This window comes from Gopherus evgoodei, chromosome 8 (assembly GCF_007399415.2).
Source record: "Gopherus evgoodei ecotype Sinaloan lineage chromosome 8, rGopEvg1_v1.p, whole genome shotgun sequence".
Classification (NCBI taxonomy): domain Eukaryota; kingdom Metazoa; phylum Chordata; order Testudines; family Testudinidae; genus Gopherus; species Gopherus evgoodei.
Window position 1 is genome coordinate 70,189,242 of NC_044329.1, and position 24,067 is coordinate 70,213,308.

A 24,067-nucleotide genomic window follows, 5' to 3' on the forward strand; every position below is an offset into this window, starting at 1 on the left:
AGCTCTGCATCATTCACGCTGGCTAACGAAAGGCTGGGGTTTGAGTGGGCAGTTTGAGCCTGTTCTAGGAGGGGAGGTCACGTGGGGATCAGGGTCCGCGTGCGGCTAAGAGGCAAGTGGGAGGGGTTGGAGTGGGGAGCCTCCCTCAGTGGGGGAGGAAGGGCTGAGTGGAAGACCCCGTTCCTGAGTGGATTTGGGAGGAGTGGTCCCGATCCACGCTGTAGCCATAGGTGGGGGTAGGAGCTTGCTGTGGGGTCATTTAGGCCCCATGTCTCTCCGTCTGGGGAGGAGGATTTGCTGCACTGCTATAGCCTTCAGTGTAGCTGCTTCCTATGCCAATAGGAGGTGTTCTGTTGCTGCAGTTAATCCACCTCTCTGAGTTGTCTACTGTAGGGACAAAGCTGCATCATTGAAGATGCTTATGCTACCTGTGCAGATGGGGAGAGCGTCTTCTGTTGGCAAAGGTATGCCACCATCCTGAGACATGATAGCTATATCAAGGAGAGAAGCCCTCCTGTTGACACAGCACTGTCTACACTGGGAGTTAGGTTGGTATAATTGTGTCGCTCATAGGTGTGGATTTTTCACACAGGCCCTGAGCGACATAGTTATTCCGACATAAAATTGTAGTATAGAGCAGGGCTGAGAACAGATAGCTAGGTTGAAGGAAGAATTCATCTATCAACCTTGGGCTTTCTACTCCAGGAGTTAGATTGGCATAGCTATATCTCATAGGTGTAGATTTTTCACACCCCTGAGAGACTGGCTATGCTGATGTTAATTCCCAATGTAGCCTTGCCTGGGCTAGAGTTTTTGGTCCTGCTGTTACCCAAATTTGTTTTCTTGTTTCTTAATTAAAATTATTATAAATGCTAATCTAGGCACCGCCACAAACATTTATTCCTGGTCTTGGGTCACTTTAAGAATTAGATGATAATATAAATTAAAAAAAAATTAGAAACACTTTATATATTTTAATATATAAAATAAATCTACAAAACAAAAAAGAAATAATGCATTTATGGCATTGAATAACCAATATATCTAATTTGCTGACCCCACCAAGAACTAGAAACTGTTTGTTTGCTGTGTTGCGGGGCCTTTTTGAAACCAATGAACCATAACTGAATGGAACAGTAATATTAAATAGCAAGGTATATGGTTACACTTATTGAGAAGCTGCTCTTGTACTCACCTGGCTGTGTTAGAGATAGGGTTACAACTGATGTAACCAAATGCACACACTATGAAACAGAGTACCTGTATCATGTGTAGACTAAAGTGTTTAGAACTGTACAATTTAATACCTACCTAGGTATAAATTTCCAGAGCATCTACTATAACTCTAGCAGTGGTCTAGAAAATGTAACCATTCACCTACAATTGGTATTAGGGAGTACTTATACTGTAGCTTTTTCAGATTTTGTCCACTTATTGCAGCAATTCAGTTCAAGTCAACATTTGTAATGACTGAAGTAAGTTTGCTTTTATTTCTGCTGAAGTTTATGTTGCTTTCATATATGGTGTGAGAATTAGCTCTACAATATCATTCCTCACTTTGTGAGGCTAAGAAGATTGCTGGGTAGTGTACTGAAAGAATCTACAGTACTTTATGTGACAAAGTACAAGAGAACAGGAATGGATTAAAAGAAAGAGGCTTTGTTGGGATCATCCGTGAGTACAGTTGTGTGAGAAATGCATTATGCTCTGTGAAGTGAAGGATGAGAAATGAAATTGTATTGCACAGTAAATTTCATTTTGTCTAAAGAAAAGTTATCTGTTTAATTCCCCATATTTGTCTTTTGTGTCTAGCAGATAGATGATATGTATGCTCCCAAAGGTTCAGAATATCTCTGGAAACCTTCCTTAAAGCAGCAGTAACAGTCCCTTGTGTGAAGGGAGCAGAAGACATATGTTTTGGGTCTTATTATTTTGGTGTACAAGATTATTCTGCTATTTGTAGAGGCATGTGGAAGAGTGCCTTCCTAGTAAAGTATCACAATAGTAGTAATGGTTATGGTCTCTTATTAAGATTAGGTCCCCATTGTGCTGGGCTTCATATGCACATATAATGAAAAGATGGTCCTTGGCCAAAAGAGTTTATAGTCAAAGGTCTTGGAAATTTTACCATTGAAGTAAAAGTACGCCAACACTGAGTACCTTTAAAAGTCCTACCTATAGTCACGCTTGGCCTCAGAATTGGAGAGGCCAAGCCGCTAGAGGAAAAGGGAAGGATCACTGGATGAGTCCCGGTCCCACTGACAGAGGGGAGAGAAGGAGTCATCTTATGATTTGAGAACTCAGTAGAGGAGTTAGCATGTGCTCAGAACCCTTTCAAAATAAGTGATTGAGAATTATAAGCCTCACACATTTAGAACACTTATGTGAGGCTATAAAGGTGGGGGATGGCTCCTAACTTCCTCTCTTCCTTTCCAGCACCTGAATTCTGTATTACTCAATATCTCTGTACTTGTTAGTACAACACACTCAAATAATACTGATAAAAAAATACCTATAAAAGTGAAAGCAACCACTTAAGTTCTCATATGACATGTTCAGTGTCCAATTAAAGGAATTTTTGAATTCCAGCTCATTAGAAAAGCTATTTTTCTTAAGGTGACCAATAGCAAACCGCACTGCACTCAGATTGCTCCGAGTTGTGCTGGCTGCACTGGCCAGCAAGGTGTAATTCCAGTATCTGAAGATTGCTGTTTCTTCTCTCAACGCTGCTATATGAGTAGGTGGCTGGTTCAGATGCCTTTACTGCTGTAGTGAGGACAGAATCTAACCCTGTGTAGAAAAATCCAGCGTCATGTTATGCTGATCTTGGCCCTCATTATGCATAAAATAGGTGCTTTTACTGTTCTTGGCTCCATTACTAACTTTGTTCATTTTTATTTAGTTTGTAAACACTGCGGTTTACAAACTAGTAAAGACAAATAACCTGGTACTATAGACTGTGGGCCACATCCTTTCCCCAGTAATTTGTATTTCTGTAACTCTATTGACTTGAATAAAGTTGATCCTGATTTATACCAGTGTAACCGAGTGGAAAATCAGGCCCTTTGTGTACATGTTTCCCACCGAAGAAGACTATGGAAGTTTGTGTGGAGAAGGACTGCAGGATCAGATCTAAGATATATGCTTACACTTTTACTTAATATATTGTAAGATATATTTAAATGTGAGCTAGTTTTCTCATGTATTACAGAACTTGATACGTACAATAGTAAAAGCTCTGCATGAAAGCTGAGGACTAATGAAATGTAAATGGAGTATAATAAAGACATACAGATTAATACAAGTAAAAGCAGACAACCTGACCATCTGAAAAAACAAGTGAATAACATATTATTAGATAACTTTGACTATCCTGAGGATGCAACTGATGAGGAGCAAGAAGACTTACCTTATGATGGAGACCTAGAAAGAACTTATCACCACAATAATGAATCAAATAATTTGAAAGCCTGTGTTTCTGTAGAAAACATTTCTAATAATTTCTTAAATTTGACCTGTTCTGAAATTAACAGAAGTTTAAAAGAAGAAATAAATTATGAAACACAACAGCTATCTCAAGAAAAGGTCTTCAGCCACCGTATGCCTGCCACAAGAACAAATGGAATAATGACTGAAATGGCAATAGAAGCTCCTGTGAGTGGCATGCCTTTGGAGACAGAATTATCAGTTGGCGCTTTTAGCAGCCTAGATAGGAAGGAACATTTCACCAACTCAAACATTTCTGATGTTCTTTTGCGTCATTTTTCCAAAGAAGAGTTGTCAAACACAGGCCAATTAATTGATTGTGAAACTATTCCAGAAACATCCTTTACTGAAAGTGTTGATGAAACTGTCCTCACTAAAACTAGGATTTCAGAATGCACCAAGCCCACTTTACGAACAGAACAATGGGCAAAGCATTTTGAAGACTATCATTTAAACAGACAAGAAGAAAAATCTGAAGATGATTACGAAGATAAACATTTGATAGATGAAAATAAATTTGTTATAGATGACGGAGCTACTTCTTATGGTGATGAGAAAAACTGCATACAAGAAAATTCACAGTTGATAGCTGAAAATGAAGATACAAATAATTTTCAAAACATAAGAAATAATCACAGTCACCAAAAAGGTTTGTTTGAAAGAACAGGTTCATCTCATGAACTCAAATATGGTCAAGGCCAAGTTAATTATTGTCTTCCTGACTTCTCTAAAGTTCCTCCAAAAGTCAAAATACCAAAAAGAAATAACAGTGATAAATCAGCTCCCACAATGAAAAGAACCAAATTATCACCTAATTTGGTTGGTAAATCAGCAATTGTGAACGATGTTTTAGAAACTATTAATTATTTTGATTCTGTTGAAGTAAAGAATCAAGAAGAAGAAATGAGAATTCCTGAACTTTTACAACAGCTAGAGGTAAATGAGATCTTTTCAGATATCAGTCCTCGATTTAATAAAATATTAATATAAATGGAAGTGAAAGAGACAGTCCATCAGAGCCTAACATGGGTAGTCCTATATACAAGTGGTTCCGCTGACATCAGTGGTTCTATTAATTTAATTAAGAATTACTTATATGAGTAAAGGATTGTAGGATTGGACTTTCAGTCCATAACTTCCATAAACAGACATATTTTATGATGTTATAGGGCGATACCTTAATTATTAATAATTTAAAAGTTTCCCTTCGAAATATTATGGAATTGGTTATGGTCAATTTCATTTTTTAATTCTCACATACTTGCAAAATGTTATTTCTATTACTCTAAGAAAATGTTTACATTCTGCCAAAATTATTTTAATAGAAATGTTTAATGTCTTAAAGAAATAATTAAAGGTTTGTTTTCATATTGTTTTTTACCCAGATCCCATTTATGTCAGTGGTGAGTTTGCCAATGGATCTTTAAGATTTATAAATGTCTTTGAGGATCACCCATGCTACCTGACTGATTTCCTTTAAAAGCAGCAAAGAATCCCGTGGCACCTTATAGACTAACAGACGTTTTGGAGCATGAGCTTTCGTGGGTGAATACCCACTTCCTCAGATGTATTCACCCACGAAAGCTCATGCTCCAAAACATCTGTTAGTCTATAAGTGCCACAGGATTCTTTGCTGCTTTTACAGATCCAGACTAACACGGCTACCCCTCTGATACTTGATTTCCTTTAAATGATTTGTTCCAATATTTTAGGATTTCCTTTATTCTGGTTGTAAATAGATCACTTAACAGTCATTTTTTCATATTTAGACTCAGTCTTTGAGACTACTCACGTGTAAAGCTAAGCACATGCTTAAATCTTTGTAGGATCAGGGCCTTAGTATATAAGGAAGACTTATTACAACACATTAATACTTTTTTTCTTTATTATTTCTGGATTAATGCAAGTTGCTGACAAAACATGCTGAGGCTCAGAATCGTATTGATCATTTGAGGTTTGATCCTAAGGTAAATCTACCAGAATATTATTAAATCTGATAAATTGTTTAGGAGAGCTTTTTCTTAGTACAATATATTTTCTCTCTAAGGGTCTGATATGAAGCATATATTCTACTAAACAACCGTTTATATTGTTGTTCCTATTTATAGAACTTCTCTAAAGATAGATTTGGCTAAGTAACTTGAGACTTTTGGATGTCTAAAACACATACAATGAGAATAGGCCAACTAGAAACATACATGTTCATAACATGGTGTGTTTATGGGAAATAAACACGGATATTCTGTCACTTTTCAATATGTTAATAAAAAGTGAAAAATAAGTTATTTAATATTCTTTATGTGTAATTTAAATAACTCCTTCTAACCAACTTCTGTAAGGATATACGGTATTAAAATAGTTCCTTTTAGCATTCCAAGTGAATATTTTTATATATAAAGCTGTTCTTTTATTTTAAAATATTGTTCTGTATATTTTTAACAGATATGTACTCATTCAGCTTCTCCTAATCCAAACCTTTCCATTCACTCAAGATGTATGGGTGCAGCTTCTGAAGAGTCTGTATTTCATCCCCTTACTGTTCCTATCCAGCCTCTGCTTGGTTTGTCCCAAGCATCTTTTTCAGGTAGTTGAAATTACAGTGGTTATACAAATAACAGAGGTTCCTTATTTTACATAATTGTGCACTTTGTTATTCTGTTCCATAATCATAGAATCATAGGACTGGAAGGGACCTCGAGAGGTCATCTAGTCCAGTCCCTTGGATTAATGGAATAATAATCTGGAAGCTGGATACAGATACCCAGTTGGTACTTTACTCTTTATTTTCATTATGTTATATAGGATTACAATCTGGGGAAATTATTTCATCATTACCGTCAGCCAGTTCAGCAGGAGAAGTACACTGTTTAAATCCTAACTTGATGCAAAAAACAACAAAAGGAGAAAAGATGTCTCAAATGCTAAAGGAGCAGGCAGAGCAACTGAAAGCTAAAGTAATATGAAAGAGATTTGTTTCAATACCTACTTAATATTGATGCTCTTGTTTTTTTTTAAAGAAATCTAAAATCCCAAATACAATCTACCAATTTTCTATTGCAGGTGGAAGAATTTTCTAAATGTGTAATACAGGAGGCCTTCCCTTTGCAAGATCGCTGTCTGGTAAATTATTTTTTTTCACATGTATTGCAGGGACTTGAAATGTGCTTTAAATGGCATTGAACCTGTATTTATTGTGCTGAAATTTTAAGTGTTGTTCAGAAAGATATATTTAATAACAAATTAAACCCTTTCCTCCATTCCAGAATTAAGTTACAGGCTTGAAAAAGACCAAGGTGAAGTTTTGAGATTGACAATATGTATCTGAATCCTCTAAACTCCTCTGAAAATCTTAAACCAAACTATTTATGAAGGCAGCCCTTACTCAGGGAAATTGCCGTTGAAGTTATTATGAGTTTTGTTTGAGCAGGACCTGAATCAAGACCCCACAATTTAACCCTCTATTTTTACATCTGCTGTGGACCACAGAGTGTTGTTAATTGTTCTGTCCAATTAAATAGTAAAGTCATTCATTATTTAAATCTCTTTTATTGGTGAAGGTATTAAAGGAACTAAAAGGATACCTTGACACATTGGAACGGAAATATTTAGCCACTAAGGAGGAGCATCGTGGTTTACAGCTACAGAACTACAATCACAAATCCATAAGTGTTGGCGAGTTTGATCCTGACAGGTAAGAGATGCCTGCTAAATGGTATGTCTGTATGTCTTTGCCCCCATAGTATATGAGCACCTGGCAGTCATTAACTACTTTATCCTCACAGTATCCCTGCGAGGTACAGAAGTAATATTGTTGCACATTTTTTACCTGAGGGGCTAGTCAACTTTTGGGGCCTTGGGGATGTTCCAGTTGGATGTATAAATTGATGGAGTCTGGTATTCACTTTGATGCACTCTTGTTTAGTTACAATGAACGTGCAAAGTCCTGCTTCTCCAAACACAGGAGGAGCTCAGAACAAAAGAAGCAGTTTCGTAGCTTACAGCAAAGCCTCTTCAGACAACAGACCCAAAAGTGCTCTCCAGTTTTTTTCCCAGTGTCACACTGTGCTCGCAGGTGACTGCATGGCTCTCTTGCCTTTTTTGGCCTTTGCCTCTCTGACTCTTCTTTTTGATTCTCAGTTTCTGACAGTTAGGAAGTTTTTCCTAATGTCCAACCTAAACTGCTCTTTCTTCAATTTAATCCCATTGCTTCTTGTCCTATCCTCAGCAGTTAAGGAGAATAATTTTTTCTCCTTCCTCCTTGTAACAACCTTTTATGTACTTGAAAACGGTTATCATGTCCCCTCTTGGTCTTCTCTTTTCCAGACTAAATACACCCAATTTTTTCAATCTTCCTTCATAGGTCATGTTTTCTAGACCTTTAATAATTTTTGTTGCTCTTCTCTGCACTTTCTTCAGTTTGTCCACCTCTTTCCTTAAATGTGGCGCCCAGAACTGGACACAATAGTCCAGTTGAGGCCTAATCAGCATGGAGTAGAGCATAAGAATTACTTCTCGTGTCTTGCTTACAACATTCCTTCTAATACATCCCAGAATGATGTTTGCTTTACTTGGCAACAGTGTTAATCTCTTGACTCATATTTAGTTTGTGATCCACTATGACCCCCAGATCCCTTTCCGCAGTTCTCCTTCTTGGGCAGTCATTTCCCAGTTTGTATATATGCAACTGATTTTTCCTTCCTGAGTGGAGTACTATGCATTTGTCCTTATTGAATTTCATCCTATTTACTTCAGATCACTTCTCCAGTTTGTCCAAATCATTTAGAATTTTAATTCTATCCTCTAAAGTACTTACAACCACACCCAGCCTGGTATCCTCCACAAACTTTATAAGTGTACTCTCTATGCTATTATCTAAATAACTGATGAAATATTGAACAGAATCAGACCCAGAATTGATCCTTGTGGGACCCTACTCAATATGCCTTTTCAGCTTTACTGCGAACCACTGATAACTACACTCTAGTAATGGTTTTCGAACCAGTTATGCACCCAATTTATAGTAGCTCCATCTATGTTGTATTTCCCTTGTTTGTTTATGACTGTTTGTTGTTCCTTTTCAGGGCCATGCCCCCTATACTCCTGTCCGCACACACACACACCCCGGGAACCAGGCCAGGAGCGGGGCCATGGCTCCTGGCAGGGAATGGACAGACATGGGCAGGGGCAATGAGGCCGAGGCTGGGGCCAGGGCCAGGAGCAGAGCTGGGGGTGGAGCGGGCCTAGGGTGCGCTCCCTCCCTGCTTCACTTGAGGAGTGCACCCCCCCAAACATTTCTCTTTACCCCCCCCAAGGGGTGTGCCACATAATTTGGGAACCACTGGTTTATGAGAAGGTCATGCGAGATGGTATCAAGAGCCTTACTAAGGTCAAGATATACCACATCTACCGCTTCCGCCATATCCACAAGACCTGTTACCCTGTCAAAGAAAGCTATTCAGTTGGTTTGACACAATTTGTTCTTGACGAATCCATGCTGACTGTTAGTTATCACCTTATTATCTTCTTGGTGTTTGCAAATTGCTTAATTATTTGCTCTATTATATTTCCAGGTACTGAAGTTAAGCTGACTGGTTTGTAATTCCCTGTGTTGTCCTTATTTCCCTTTTTTATAGATTCAAGCAGTTAACTGTGGTTTAATTTAATCTATTTCATTTTGTAATGATATTGTTTTATTTTTGGACAGTGTTGCAACTTTGATACTGCAGTGATATACAAAAAACCAGAAGTTTATTGAAAGGCTGATTATATAACTCTGTGTTTTGTATTTGGGTTTAGAAAGGTGGAGGGGGAAATATTTAGGCTTGGTATGCTGCTTGAAGATGTCAAAGAGAAAATTGACGACAATATATGTAGTCCATGTCCATCTTCATTCACAACATCTCCTATGTCTCCTTCGCTCACTCAGTCTGAATCTGTGTGTTCATCCTGTTCTTGTCTTCGTGAGGTAACCCATCAAGTTCTATAATCTACAGACCAAACTCTTCTTTCAGTTACATTGATGCAAACCCCATTAATTTCAATAGGGTTGCGCAAGTACACCCAAGAAGAGAATTTGCCCTTATGTTTCTAAGAGTGAATATCTTGCTACAATAGAGAATGTTAATTAAAAAAAGTAATGTATTTTATTCCTGAATTTAAACTTTAAGATATCTCATTAGCCATGTTGATCAAAACCTAAATATATATAAATAAAAACAACTATAGTTGTTTTGGGGGAAAAGATTCCCAGTCTCAGTGGAGAAAAAAAAATTGTTTTCAGAAAAGCAAAATATTCTAATCTTTGCAAAAATTGAAAAGCAGTTTTTGCAAGTGAATCACTGCCATTTAATATAGAAAAGCTATGAAAATAGTAACTTTCTGCTTCAGTGAGATTCATAAAAATCACAGTTTGGCTCAAAGGATCAAATTCTTTTGTGTCATAGAAAGCTGGTGAAAATGGTAATGTTTAGTTCTGGATCATAGCTTGCAAAGTGGAAATTGGTGGTTTCCCACTGTTCTACATGTGACCAAGCTAAATGCTTTCTAACTGTACTAATTGTTTGAAATACCATATGAATTCTGATGAATCCTCCTTTGAATCTGGAATTGCATAGATATTCAGGAAATCTTGGGTTGCAGGATGCAAGATTTTAGGGAATACAGTAAATGACAATCTACTGTAAGTGTCTTTATGCTATCTATAATATGGTTACTTTGTACAGAGCCCTGTGGTTTCAAGCATCAGTGATCCTCCAGAAAGGTCTGCTACTGAAGTGAATTTTCATAATAATGAAAGGAACAAGGGAGAGAATAGAAGTCATGCAATTGATGTGATCCCAAAGAAAACCAGTCAGCTTTCTTTACAGAATGACAATTGTGATCCTTTTCCTGAAATGTAAGTATTGAACTTTGTGATAGGTACTGAAGTCATTTACTAAAATGGATTTATAATTACTTACTAATATGAAGACATTTATTGAATGTATCTGATCAAATGTCCACTGAAGTCAAAATAATCTCATTAATTTAACTGAGTGTTAGATCATGCCACTGCATGGCCTCAATTGTCACCATAGATATTCAAGATGAAAAAGACATATTGGGGGACCTGATCCAACAATCTTGCCAGTGCATAATTATTCCCTTCAGTAATCTTTTTTATACAGGTTGAAGGTATGTCAGTATCCAAAATCATTACCTATTCCATTCTTTAGTGACTCAGCAGAGTATTAGTATTTCTGTGTGTTATATCTTTGTTGAATCCTGCCCTGGTGGAGAATCATGTGATGATAGTCTTGCTAAAAAACAGTGTTTTTAATATGTTTGAAAAAAACAGTATTTTAAAATAAAAATTGCTTTTTCCTTAGCCAATTGGGATTACAAAAAAGAGAATCATGTGCCTATGTAAAAGGAATGGAGCCCCTGGAAAAAGCAGGACTGCTAGCAAATAAGCACTCTTCAGATGTAATGGTACAAGGTCTATTTTCGTGCATAATTAAATTTTGTGGATGAACTTGTTTGTTTATTTTATCCAGTGGGATAATTTATATTAGATTATATTCTACTGTTTCAATGTTACGTTTGCACAACAAACCAACTCAACTGTTGTCGTTGTTGAGATACTACAGTATATCAGAACATTGCTGTACAAATGCCAAGGAAGATGATTCAGGTTTAGGAATGTTGCTGTGAGAACTTGTGAACCATTCATAATGTGCTTTGATTCTGAGGGGAACTGTGCTGGAAGGAGTTGCAAGGCAACTATTGGATTTTAAATAGTATCATTTGTGTTTGTTTAGGGCTGCGAGGAAAAAAACATGACTCCATGCCAGATCCACTGAAACCTACACTAACAAAGTCATTTCACCTTTGTGTCTCACTTTTCTTATCCATAGAATGGGATTAATATGCAGACTCTGTGCAGTCTATTTTACGTAGCCTAGAATTGTGAGTGGATCATAAAGCAAGAAAAAGCATTGCTAAAGCCATAGAAAAATTATATCCAAATATATGTGTTACTCACACTGTATTTCTTGAGAAATACACAATAATGTGAATAAATGTATAAAAATCTTATGTTCTGGTTTGTGGTACAGCAGTGTTTCCTTCCACATGAGGCAGACAATGGGCCTGGAGGCCTGGAATCCCATAGGCAGCTTATATTAAGTCAAAAACGTAACATTGATCAAGAAAACCCAAAAGGGTAAGTGATTTATGTATTTTGGCTGATTAAAATATTTGTAAACAGCCAAAATGAGTGTATGCATTCATGGATACAAGTTTTGCTGTTGGACTCTGTCTGAAATGTAATGAATTGTGGTAGGCTCAACTCAAAGTAAAGCTGGTTGTCTTTGAACACGGGAAGATCTGGTTGGAAACAATTATTGTGTCTTTACATTTTACACAGGCAATAAATCACACAGGATCAAATCCTGACCCTACTAAAAAATAGCAAAACTCCCTGTGACTTCAATGACAGCATTTCACTCAGTGAAATTCAACCCTATCCAGAGGGCCACCACAAGACCTTTTACATCACTTAAGTTCCACTTACACATTATTTTGAGGGCTTAAGTAGAGCTTAGGTCTTGTGTTGGTCTTCTGCATGGAAGTGAATTTCACTCATGGTAACTAAAAGTTAAGTAATAAATTAGTTCTACAATCAAATTACAAAGATTGGAGACAAAATCCAACATGCAGATTAAAAAAGGGACTTGCCTGAACAGTGACAAACACAAGTAAATAAAGATACATTTGTGTAGACCTTCAGAATTAAGTTTGGTTGTTTTCTTACTTTTATCACATTAGTACTTCTGTATGCTGTCTTGTTTATTCAGGAGTTTAAACTTTTGGCAAATGAAGTCTCCACCCAAAACCAAGCCTTACAATATGTGCAATTTGGAACACAAAATTATTAATCTAAATGTGCGGCAAGAGCAAGGTAGGAGAAAGAGGAAAATGCTTTTATTTCATCATTTGTATCATTTTAATAATTTGTATAATTTCATAACTCTGGTAAAACTCACCCACTATCCAATTCTTTCTCCCTCCCCAATCATTTTAGGCAATTTAGCACATCCCTCAGATCATTGTTTTTGTGGAAGGGTAGAAAAGTGTTCAAATGCACATGATGCTGCTCTGTATCCCAAATGGAAAATACACTGGTCAAAAAATGCAAACAAAGAACTTTGTTCCTGTTCTGTCAATAGGTGAGCATGTGCTGACTATCACCCTTAGCTCCAAAACAAAACAAAACAAAACAAAACATTAATAAACTTCAAAAGAAGTCCAGAGGGTGTTATTTAGAGTAACTGTCTCCTTCAAACCCTTGTGCCTGTCTGTGTTCATGTGTGCACATGTAGATAAACGCATGCACCTAAGATTTCTTAAGTGCTTTGCTGAATAGAGCTGGGGTTGCTCACATGCTTAACTTCAAACACGTGTTTAACTGCTCTGCTGAATCTGGGTTTCAGTGCCATGATCTATACTGTAATACAAGGTGTAATGCGATTTTTTTTCCCAAGATTAGACCATTTAGTATGGATATACACCTCTACCTCAATATAACGTGACCCGATATAACACAAATTTGGATATAACGCAGTAAAGCAATGCTCGGGGTGGGGCCCTCCGGTGCACTCCTGTGGATCAAAGCAAGGTCGATATAATGTGGTTTCATCTATAACGCGGTAAGATTTTTTGGCTCCCGAAGACAGCGTTATATCGAGGTAGAGGTGTATTTCATATTATGAATAAATTTGTTTTTCCTGAATTAATACATTGGCAATATTAATTGCATAGGTATTCAGGCTCAAAAACTTTTCATTCAGTTGTTAACGTTTAATTCAGATCTTGTACTATTTTTGTTTTTAACATGTAGAAATAAAAAGACAGAGGACAGAAAAACTGATAGTGAAAGGTCAAAATGTGGAAGGTATTCAGTCTTCATTCAGGAAAAAGCAGTGGAGCTAGATTTGTCAGGTACTAACCTTTGTAAGTAGAGATTGCATACAGTGGCCAGAACTGTATATTTAACTACTACTGAGTCCTTATAGTAATTTGATGTCATCTCACAAGACCTGCAGAGTATGAAGATCTTAATGGACTTTTACCAAACTTTACTGGTTAGGCTACTAGGACCCCATTTTCAAACAGTCTTTCAAAAAAGCGCCCATGACACTTCCATGTGTAGAAGGGCACTGGTGTGTACAAAATTCCATTTTGCTCATGCATGTGCAGGTTTTTGTATATGCTAACTAGTCCATCCCAATTTCAGCATATCTCTGAGGATAGTTTGAAAACTTGGCCCCTAATGTGTTTTAAGATTTCTGGGCCAGATTATTTCCTCCCCCATGAAAAAGAGTGGGGATTTTTATGAGAAAATCTCTACCTGGCATCCCTTGTCGAGATTCTTCCCCATCATTCTGCTGATGGGAAGGAGGGTGGAAATGCCATCTTAGACCTCATGGATCCTTGATACAACCCTGGTGGCCTCCCCAACTCCTTAACAGCAGTGTTCCATTGGAATCTCACTGACAAGGATGTCCCCTGCCCCATTGGGCAGGGCAGCTCCCAGGGCCCTCAGAAGTTCAGTTAACTTCTCTGGGGGCAGAGCGCAGAGGAAGGACAATAGGCAGTCTTTCTTCCAGCCAACCCTGACTCCACACCCTCCCATTCCACTGGCCTGGGTTGAGGATGGTACTGTGAAGGTGGGTGTACTCCATGTGTGAATTGGAAGGCATGAGCTGTTTCTGGGTTGGATTTCAAATCAGAACATGTGGGCTTGTTGTCCCACCTGAATTCTGGGATACCTTTTGCCCCTCTTTTCTCTGTGATGCCTTTCCATTTAGATACATATTGGTAACTAGTACTTTAACTCTGTTACCAGTGCTATTATATGGATCAGTTAGTACAGGGTGAGGCAACCTATGGCACGTGCGCCAAAGGTGGCACGTGAGCTGATTTTCAGTGGCACTCACACTGCCTGAGTCCTGCCCACCAATCCAGGGGGCTCTGCATTTTAATTTAATTTTAAATGAAGCTTCTTAAACATTTTTAAAACCTTATTTACTTTACATATAACAACAGTTTAGTTATATATTATAGACTTATAGAAAGAGACCTTCTAAAAACGTTAAAACGTATGACTTGCATGCGAAACCTTAAATTAGAGTGAATAAATGAAGACTTGGCACACCATTTCTGAAAGGTTGACGGCCCCTGAGCTAGTACAAGGTGTTATATGAGTGCCACACTAAACACTCTCTTCTCCACTCTCTTTTGTGGTCCCCTTGGTTTCCACTGGTTCTGGGGAGGCAGGTCCAACCTTCAGCAATTTTAAGGAAAAAAATGACTGAGTCTGACTTCAGTGGGACAACCTACCTTAGGATAGGAAGCTTGTCTTGTGTAAAGGCGCAGGCCTGACACTGGGGAGATTCAAGTTCAGTTCTTAGCTTCAACACAGGCCTCCTATATGACTTTGTGCAAGTCACTGCATCTCTCTGTGCCTCAGTTCCCCATCTGTAAAGTGGAGATGATACTTCTCTGCATCACAAGGATGTTGTGAGGAGAAATTCATGAATGTTTGTGTGGCACTCGTATCCTAGAGTGCTGGAAGCCATGTGGGTACCTAGATATAAAGCTGCAGTACCCAGAAGATGAGCTGTAATATTTATGCAAGACCTCTTTGATACAATTTCTTTTAGGCAGTGATTCAGAAGACATCTCATTCTGTGATTCCTTTCTTGAGTCACACAGTGATGAATTTCTGGAACACAGGACTAAAAATTATAAATCACGTAGAGCAGAATTAAAAGAACAAAGCAAAGGTACAATGGTTTCATAGCTCCAAAAACATGTTTGTGTGGAAATGTTGTTTGCAGTGTAATATTTTACCTATATCACTTGTTTGCAGGTCTCAGCTGGAGGTGCAATAGGGGAAACAGAGAGTGGTTTAAACTTGGGAATTATAAAGGATTTGTTCAGTCCTGCACCTTATGTAGAAATAAAAACCTCAGTTCAACTCGTGAGTATAGTGTGTTGCCAAAAAGATTACAAACCACAAGCTAAGCTTTACATGGCACAGACCCATGAGTGGAATACACATAGGGACCAGCACTCGAAGAACTAAATATTTAGTTCCAAAACTACATAAGGAGCAGTAACCCAAAGTCTAGCCTCACCTCAGTTCTTCCACAAACACAGTGGAACTGTCCATTTTTCAGTTGGTGGGAGCAATGACATTTCCAGTTTTCCACCAGCCTCTTCAAAATGCCAAAGTCACACTATGCCAGCTGTCATTTGCTGTTGGCCCCTAATACAGTGTGGTCTAGAGAAATGAACAGAAATTCCTCAGGTCTTATGCCACCTCTGCCACTGACTTGTGTTAACTTCACCAAGTCAATGAGAGCCTGGTTTTCAGAAATGTTGAGCACCCACAGCAACCTTTGAAGTCTCTTAAATCTCTGCCTGTTTCCTCATCTTTACAATCGAAATGATGATACTTATCTGTTTTACAGGGCCAGAGTGAATATAAATCAGCTAGGTTTCAGAATGGTAGCCATGTTAGTCTGTATCAGCAAAAAGAACGAGGAGTATTTGTGGCACCTTAGAGACTAACAAATTTATTTAAGCATAAGCTTGCATGGGCTAAAACCCACTTCATCGGATGCATGCAGTGCAAAATACAGTAGGAAGATATATATATACACACACAGAACATGAAAAAGTGGGTGTTGCCATACCAACTATAATAGGTGTTATTTCTCGAGAAACTGCTGAATTAGAATTAATTTGCAAACTAGACACCATTAAATTAGGCTTGAATAAAGACTGGGAGTGGATGGGTCATTACACAAAGTAGAACTATTCCCCCTACTGTTACTCGCACATTCTAGTCAGTTGTTGGAAATGGGCCATCCTGATTATCACTACAAAAATGTTTTTTCTCCTGCTGACAATAGCCCATCTTACCTATTTATAGTTGGTATGGCAACATGCACTTTTTCATGTTCTCTGTGTATACATAAATCTTCCCACTGTATTTTCCACTGCATGCATCCGATGAAGTGGGTTTTAGCTCATGAAAGCTTATGCTTAAATAAATTTGTTAGTCTCTAAGGTGCCACAAATACTCTTTGTTCTTTTTGATAAATTAGCTAATGTTTCTACATGTTGTTTGGAAGTGTAAAGTGTTATGTAAGTGCTACATCGCATTAATGTATTTATTATGATAATGCTAAGTTGTCATTACAGTATGTTTTCTCAACAGCCTTACAATACAGGGATTGGAATATAAATTTCTGCACTAGTGGTCAAAGAAACAAATGCAGCAGGGAATCTGACAAGAATAATATTGGTAAATGATTCCATACTATTGGTCTTATGTTAAAAAGATTGGCAGTTATGCTTTATAGATCATGTGCAAACTTTTTAAAGACACATTTACAGGTAGTATAATGAAATGTACAATAACAAACTGAAATCTGATCAAGAAATGGATTTGGCTAAAGAGAGAAGGGCAAAGAAGAGAGCCCAGCATTTAGAAACACTGCTGAAATGATGATATGAGAAGCAAACATTGTACTCAAGGAATTTAAGAAATGCATCAAGGGTTAGGCAGGGTTCCAAAGAGCTTCACAAATTGTGTACATAGAGCACCAATGAAATGCACTTTGGAATTGCGTAGTACATTGGAAAAGAATGGCACAGTGATCACCAGGAACAATCTAGGACTGTTTTCCCTTTCCATCTTAACTTCCAGTTAGTGGGTACCTTAGAACATTATTAATTCATTTATAGCTAAAATATGGGTGCTCTTTTCCATTTTCCTGTTTGATATTTAGGGGATCTCTTAAATGTCTGTATAGAGCATGGGGGAGAGGAGCTATTAAAGAAAGTGGCTTGACTTCCAGAACTTATACATATCACACCTAATAAAAGGTGGAAGAGATGAATGAAATATGTTGGCTTCAGGAGGAGAGGAGGCAAGGAAAAAAGATGAGGCAGATCAAGATATTTAATCTTTACCCCTTGTTTCTCTGCCATTTACTTCAATTTCATTTAATCTTTTTACTGCATTCCTCCTCCTTTGTCTTTTGCCTTTTCAAAATTTATGCTCCAAAAAACTGATAAGAGAAGGATAAATCATGCATTACAGGACTTATTCCTAGAGATTATGTTGATGCATTTGCATGCAGTATTTCCAGCCTCAGATATTTAAAAATTATGAGTCAGGCCCCCACAAAAAACTTGAGATTTTAAAAAAAGATACAATTTTGAATTCTTTTGTCTTTTCATTTTGAAGCATTTTGGGTGCACTTAGGTCACAATTTCATTATTTTCTGCACAATTATAAGGACTAGAAAGGTAATTTTTTTAATTAAATCTGAGTTTCTCAAGTATTCAAAAAACTGCAACTGGGGCTTTAAGACAAACAGCAGACATGATAAAATCATGCAAGTTGGCAACACAGTGCATGTTTAAAGAATGTTGGGTTTAATTGTTAAATTGATTTAGTAAAGAAATAAATCTTTTGGATATTTTTGTTGGTATTCTAATGAAAATCAGAACTAGAGTGGGCATTTCCAGTGGAGATGTTTTTGCAGGGATTCCAGTGACTGGAGCTCCAGAGTTAGCAAAGTTCAGGTCACACAAGGATCCTAAGAGCCAAGGCTGTGAAATAGTAAACTGTTAAAATCCACTTTGTGTTGATGAACAATTAGTATTTAATTGTTATTCATAGGGGTGAAAGAGGTACAGCGTCAAGACTGTATGATGCTCTCTGGTAACATACCTAAAAACAGACAACTGGCTCTGATCTTTTAACTTTGTGTGCATATAATTCCATGCCTAATTTGTCTGTTCCATTACTGCTGTTGACCATGGTAACTAAGCGTACACACTTTTAAAAAACCAGCCCACTCCGTCATTTGTGCTAAATATAAGAAAGTATAGTTTTCTATATATTTGTTATATTTTGTTTACTCTAATTATGGCCTCCAAAATTTCAGCTTCTTCACAGAAGAAAAGAATTGTCGCCAATAGTGTTTGTACAAGTAGGCAACCAGATCAATTTGTATACAGGATTTCTGACAAGTAAGTGTTACAAGTAGCTTTATATAAATTAATACCACAGAAGATGTGACTACTGAAGATACAGTGTGGGCCAAATTCACTAATGTCATAAGTGGCAGAACTCCATACCCATGCAATATGTACTATATATTAGAATAGTAGTCACTAATGAAAGTAAAATATAGTGTAAATGCGATTTTGAACAGATTTAACTAGATTTTTTTCTGAAACTTTTCGATTACATGGAAGAACTAGAAATTTAGCTAATTCTTTTAGTATAGGAGCCAGTCAAGAGGTCTCTTTTCGTTAACTAAATGTGTCATTATCATTCCAGATAATAGGCCTGGCAGTGACATTGTGTATAGGAATAATGATATTGCAATACTATTTATCCATCTCAGAAATGTCTTTTCCTATTTTTACTTGTTACTAATATTAAATTATATCTGGAGTATATGAATAGGACAGGTGCTTAATTATAGTGTTGACAATGTGTGCGGAGGTAGGGAAGGTTGGCAAAGAAATTAAATAAATGAATAGCTTTTTGGGCTTCTCTCCTGCTTCCAGAGCAGGCAGTGCTGAAAATTCTAATGAGAATAATTCAGTAATGCCAGATTCCCTGCCCCTTCCCTGAAGGTTTGTTTGTCTGTGACTATAAGATGTGTTATAAATGTTAACACTAACTATGCAGTTATATTTTATGATTAAACAAATGAAGAACCCTACTGAAATTATGATGCAAGGATGCTAAAAAGTTATAGACATTGAACACACATTGTTTAAACACATTTTGTTTTTTAACTATAAAATGTTTTTGTGAATATTTTATGTATTACCTTCTAGAGACAACTTGGAGACTCCCCAAACCTGCTACTCAGGTATGGATGATACAATTATCCTTTCACCTCAACACCTAGCCAGCAGGAAGGATTATGGAAATAAATCAATTATCAATATTAGAAACAGACACACCAGTTATACTGACACAAAGGTAAAAGTTTAGAGTGTGATTTTAAAAAATGTCTAAGTGACTCAGGAGCAACAAGTCCAACTTATTTATTTCAGTAGCACTTTTGAAAATCTCACCCATAGATGCTAATGATTATAATCTAACTTGTCTTACATTCAGTGCTTTGTGGGGTGTTAAAGATGTCTGGTTGGCTTTTAAATACGAAGGTGTGTCATTTATTAATGTGTCATGTTGAAACTGGCTTATTCTTAACTTTTTTTTTTGCCTCAGTAATAGTAGGTTCCATTTACTCCAATAAAACAAATATATTCCTAAATAAACTTCAGCCCAAGACACAAGTATTATCACTGGCCCAGCTGCAGGTTGCCATTGAGGGAGTTGAGATACATCAGTCACTCTTAGAGATCTGGGGTGAGATTCTGTGCTATGCCTCTAAAATACACAGCACAGAACTTGCAGCTTAGGTAGAGAGGAGGCGAAGGTGGCATTAAGCCACTTTTACACTTTCCTGATCTGGGGCAGCTTTGTCGCCTATAGTGTAATTTAGACAGCCCTGGAGGCCTGTCTAAACTACAGCAGTCTCCCTGTGATGCCCAGAATCTTCACAATGCTACATACAGAGCTTCTCCCTCAACACACCTCTCCCTCCCCCAGTATGCCCCTTACACCAGGACTTGAAAGCAGTCTGACAGCTGTTGCCTGCACTGGGGGAATCGAATCCTCCCTTGGGCAGATGCAGGGATTTTAGGGATTCTTTTATACAGAGTAAAGGGGCTAAAGCTGGGCCTGTTATGCTTTACATACCACAAGCTAAGAAGCAGTTACACTCTAGGCACTTCATGCACCAGACTATAGCCCTAGATGGCTCCTAAATGCCACACTCATGCAGTGGGAAAGGGATATTTTAGGGCTAGCACTGTGGAAGTGTGGAAATCCTCTGGGTGCAATGGCTTAAACACTGAAAAGATAATATAAAGTATTAGCTAACTCAGGCCCTGAGGCAGTCCAACATAGGACTCCAGCATCAGAATAACCTGAAGGACTTCTCAGTTCTAGTCTTTCCAGTCCACCCCTTTCCTGGTGCCAGAATTCAGTCAGTCATGTTGTTGTCTGATCTCATTCAAGACCTCTCTATATTGTTCTGTCCATTGTCTGTACATGCAGTTGCATCATGCTTCTTAACTACAGGGTGCTGCTGGCTCCCTGTTAAAACAGCTTGTGTTCCTACTCAGCTTTTCACCCAGCCCTTCACAGTCAAGTCCCAAGCTGCTGCCTCCAGCCTGTTCTCGTTGTCAGGCTGTCATCTGGCTCTCTTCTTGAGCCAGTTACCCACAAGCCCTCAGGTTGTTGCTTCTTTTTCCTGTTCCTCAAAGAACTCTCTTATTGCTCAGATGCTTAACTAGGTCCCTATTCCTTCCAAGATACCCCACAGCTCCCCAATCCTTTTCTTCCAGTTCCTGTCAGAGGAGAAAAGGGTCCCCACTCATAGACAATCAGTTTTATTATGGTTCAATTGAGGAATTTATTTCATCAAGATTTAATTGGCAAAATATAATTGATGTTTCAGACTTTAAAAATGTTATTTGAGGGTATACTTTTCTAACCTTTGTACTGCAGGACTACCTAAAGTATTATTTTAGAAACTCTGTGTCTTATTTGTGCGTGTATCATACAATACTTTTTGAACCAACAGCAGGGAATAGATTCATTATCAAATGTTTAATGTTTACAATTTACATTGTGTGCATTACTTCAGGTGGCTTTAGTGTGGATTCATGAGTGCATTTGCAGACACAGAAATCATGAAACCAAATACTGAAAAACAACCAAACATACACTTCTCCAAGTCTGATGCATGGTGGTGGGTTATAAAGCAAGCTCACTCCATAGTGGCAATTCCTGTTGCGTGGGACTCTGCCCGGCTTTCTGCTCTGGGTGTTGCAACATGGCACATGGGGTCACAGCACCACTCAGGTCTGACCCTGCAGGTCAGGAGCTGTTGCTGTGGGGCAGGCTTGCTCTCCAGCTACTTCCCACCCCCTTGGAGACTGGGCCAGGGTTAGGTGATGGTGCTGGGGCAGAGGATGGTGCTGGGGTGGCTGGTGCCCCCTCAGTTTAGTATAGTGCACCCATTGAACCAGCAGGCTACATTAGCCCTTTCTACTATTTCTCCCCCTTATTTTGATTAATGGCTGAGGGCCACTATTCTCTATGCTAAAAGAGAGTTTCTTTGTAAAAGCAGCAAAGAATCCTGTGGCACCTTATAGACTAACAGACATTTTGGAGCATGAGCTTCTTTGTAGTCGTGGAAGAGGATGACATTGACCAGGCCTGGTACCCTCCAGTACACATCCTCCTTCCCAACTCTGCATAGCTTTCTTGGGTACACAGCTTGATATGTGGCTATTGAATAGGCTACACACAAATACAAGCACCTGCCCTGCCAAAAAACAACCAAAAACCTAAAACCCTACCTGCAGCACTTTTCAAAATACTATAGGGTAGAATTGTTGAAAATGTTACTTAGATCTCAGGTTGAACATTCCTTCCCCTTCTGTTTTTTGTGTTTGGGAATGTTTATCTTTAAAGCATATGTATTATCAGAGAAAGATATTAATTATCCAACAATTTGACTATGTTTTATGCCCACTAGATTTTAAACTCTACTTTGGATCATGCAATACAGACTGCAACCAGTTTGAAGGAAACTACAGAACGAATGGTACAAGTTGTTGCAGAAGATCTAGCTAAAGTCAAAACTCATCGAAGTAAGCAGTTTTTTAGCTGGTCTGTTTCAAACATTTGAATTGTCAGCTGAAATGTAGAAACAGAACTCAAGTTGTGAAAAATGTGCATTAAGAAATTGTACAAAAGTTAGGAAAGCAGCTGCCCTTAGGTGTGGTATCAGCAGCAGTTTAAGAACAGAAAAACAAAGCAGAGTGCCAAGTTTATAAACCAAGAACCTTTGAAAGTTGTCACATCTATTAGTGAAGAATACAGCTGACTTCCCTCAGCTTTCAATAATAGTAGTTCTTTATAGAATTGCTCTAGATAACCAAGCTTAGCTGTAGTTTCTAAAATGTGCAGTCTGGGGCCAGGAAGATAACATCTCATCTGTCAGTGTGTTCTCAGCAATATCACAGACCAGCTCTGTATCCGGCTTGGTATTGAACATCACAGAGGGAAACAACTGAAACCTTTTGTTCCTGGATAATCTTTTTAAAATGAGTTTTAGCTGTGACATTGTCAGTTTTTGAAGGACATATTCAAAGAATAATTTGTATTGTTAAGCATATGCTTTTGTGCATCTCAGTAAATGATCTCTCATCACTCCTGTTTATATATTCTAAAATGTCAGTATCTGTACTGTGACATTCTTAGCATCTGTTGGATTTGGCTTTCATAATACAGCTAATACAAATCTTCAGCTATTTCAGCATTATGAATAAAAAAGTTGCAAATGGACTAAACTGCTCCTATGCCTGTAAGGAAATTTGACATGAGTAAACTGATTGTATATGTATTCTGAAATGTAGTGAGTGGTTTAGTGCATCAAACCTGGCAATTAAGGACCAATCACACACATTAGGTACTACTAGCATTCTTTTTAATAACTTCACACATTAAGGAAACTGTATATTTTGATTACTCCCAAATATGTATGGATAAAGGAGTCTTATAACTGGCCTCCAAGATTGTGTGTACTGAATCATACTTGAAAGAAGATTGCTTTTACTTTTCACGATCAGGGGAGGAGGGGTTAAATGTCTAAACAGTGTTGATCTACCATGTCTAGATATGGTTTTGACAAATAGGGAGAAACTGGTTGAGAATTTGAAGGCAGCCTGGGTGAAAGTGATCATGAAATAAGAGTTCATGATTCTACAGAATGACAGAAGAACAGTAAAATAAAGACAATGGGTTTCAAGAAGGCAGACTTTAGCAAACTCAGGGAGTTGGTAGGTAAGATCCCATGGGGAGCAAGTCTAAGGGGAAAAACAATTGAAGACAACAGTTTTTCAGAGACATTATTAAGGGCACAAGCAAAATATCCCACTGTGTAGGAAAGACAGGAAGTACAGAAACTGCTCACTTAACATCCTCCTGCTTAATGTTTTGAAGTTATGTTGCTGCTGTTAGGGAACATGCTCATTTAAAGTTATGCAATGCTCTCTTATAACGTCATTTGGCTGCCTGCTCTGTCCACAGCTTGTAAGAGTCTGTGGGAGAGCAGTGACTTTAAAAGGGAGCATTGCACAAGTTCCTCTTCTCCCCCTCCTCCACTTCCCTCCCAGTGCTTTTCCTGCCATCAAATAGCTGTTTGACAGAGCTTAAAACTGTTGGGGGGAGGGGGGGGAAGCAGGGATGTAGTGTGCCCTGGAGAGGAGGTGGAGTGGGTTGGGAAGAGGGAGGAAAAAGAACAGCAAAATGTGGAAATGGCAGAGGTGCTTAATGACTTGTTTTGGTTTTCACCAAGAAGGGTGGTGGCAATGGACATCTAACGTAGTGAATGCCAGTGAAAGTGAGGTAGGATCA

The 24,067-nt window shown here is 38.1% G+C and overlaps 1 protein-coding gene across 4 annotated transcripts; it reads left to right on the top strand.

The window, feature by feature from the left end:
* The first annotated feature begins 3 nt into the window (after positions 1 to 3).
* On the top strand, positions 4 to 23,204 carry AKNAD1 (AKNA domain containing 1). 4 transcript variants are annotated; one of them, XM_030574146.1, is made up of 19 exons: positions 4 to 464; positions 3,212 to 4,422; positions 5,394 to 5,453; positions 5,929 to 6,070; positions 6,289 to 6,440; positions 6,547 to 6,606; positions 7,044 to 7,177; positions 9,283 to 9,451; positions 10,209 to 10,381; positions 10,854 to 10,956; positions 11,583 to 11,689; positions 12,324 to 12,427; positions 12,551 to 12,695; positions 13,367 to 13,479; positions 15,192 to 15,314; positions 16,757 to 16,843; positions 18,498 to 18,582; positions 19,405 to 19,552; positions 22,185 to 23,204. In XM_030574146.1, exons 2-19 carry the CDS (start codon positions 3,271 to 3,273, stop codon positions 22,335 to 22,337), a joined length of 3,210 nt encoding a protein of 1,069 aa, XP_030430006.1. In that variant the 5' UTR covers positions 4 to 464; positions 3,212 to 3,270; the 3' UTR covers positions 22,338 to 23,204. The 4 variants fall into 4 exon arrangements, with proteins under 4 accessions (XP_030430006.1, XP_030430007.1, XP_030430009.1 ...); XM_030574147.1 differs by having other exon boundaries at positions 13,367 to 13,467; XM_030574149.1 differs by lacking the exon at positions 15,192 to 15,314 and having other exon boundaries at positions 13,367 to 13,467.
* The last annotated feature ends 863 nt before the right edge of the window (positions 23,205 to 24,067 follow it).

Coding starts and splice junctions, on each gene's coding strand:
- AKNAD1 (XM_030574146.1), top strand. CDS start 3,271: ATGGAGTATAATAAAGACATACAGATTAATACAAGTAAAAGCAGACAA. Junction 4,423..5,393: donor AACTTTTACAACAGCTAGAG/GTAAATGAGATC, acceptor GATTAATGCAAG/TTGCTGACAAAACATGCTGA. Junction 10,957..11,582: donor AGCACTCTTCAGATGTAATG/GTACAAGGTCTA, acceptor TTTGTGGTACAG/CAGTGTTTCCTTCCACATGA.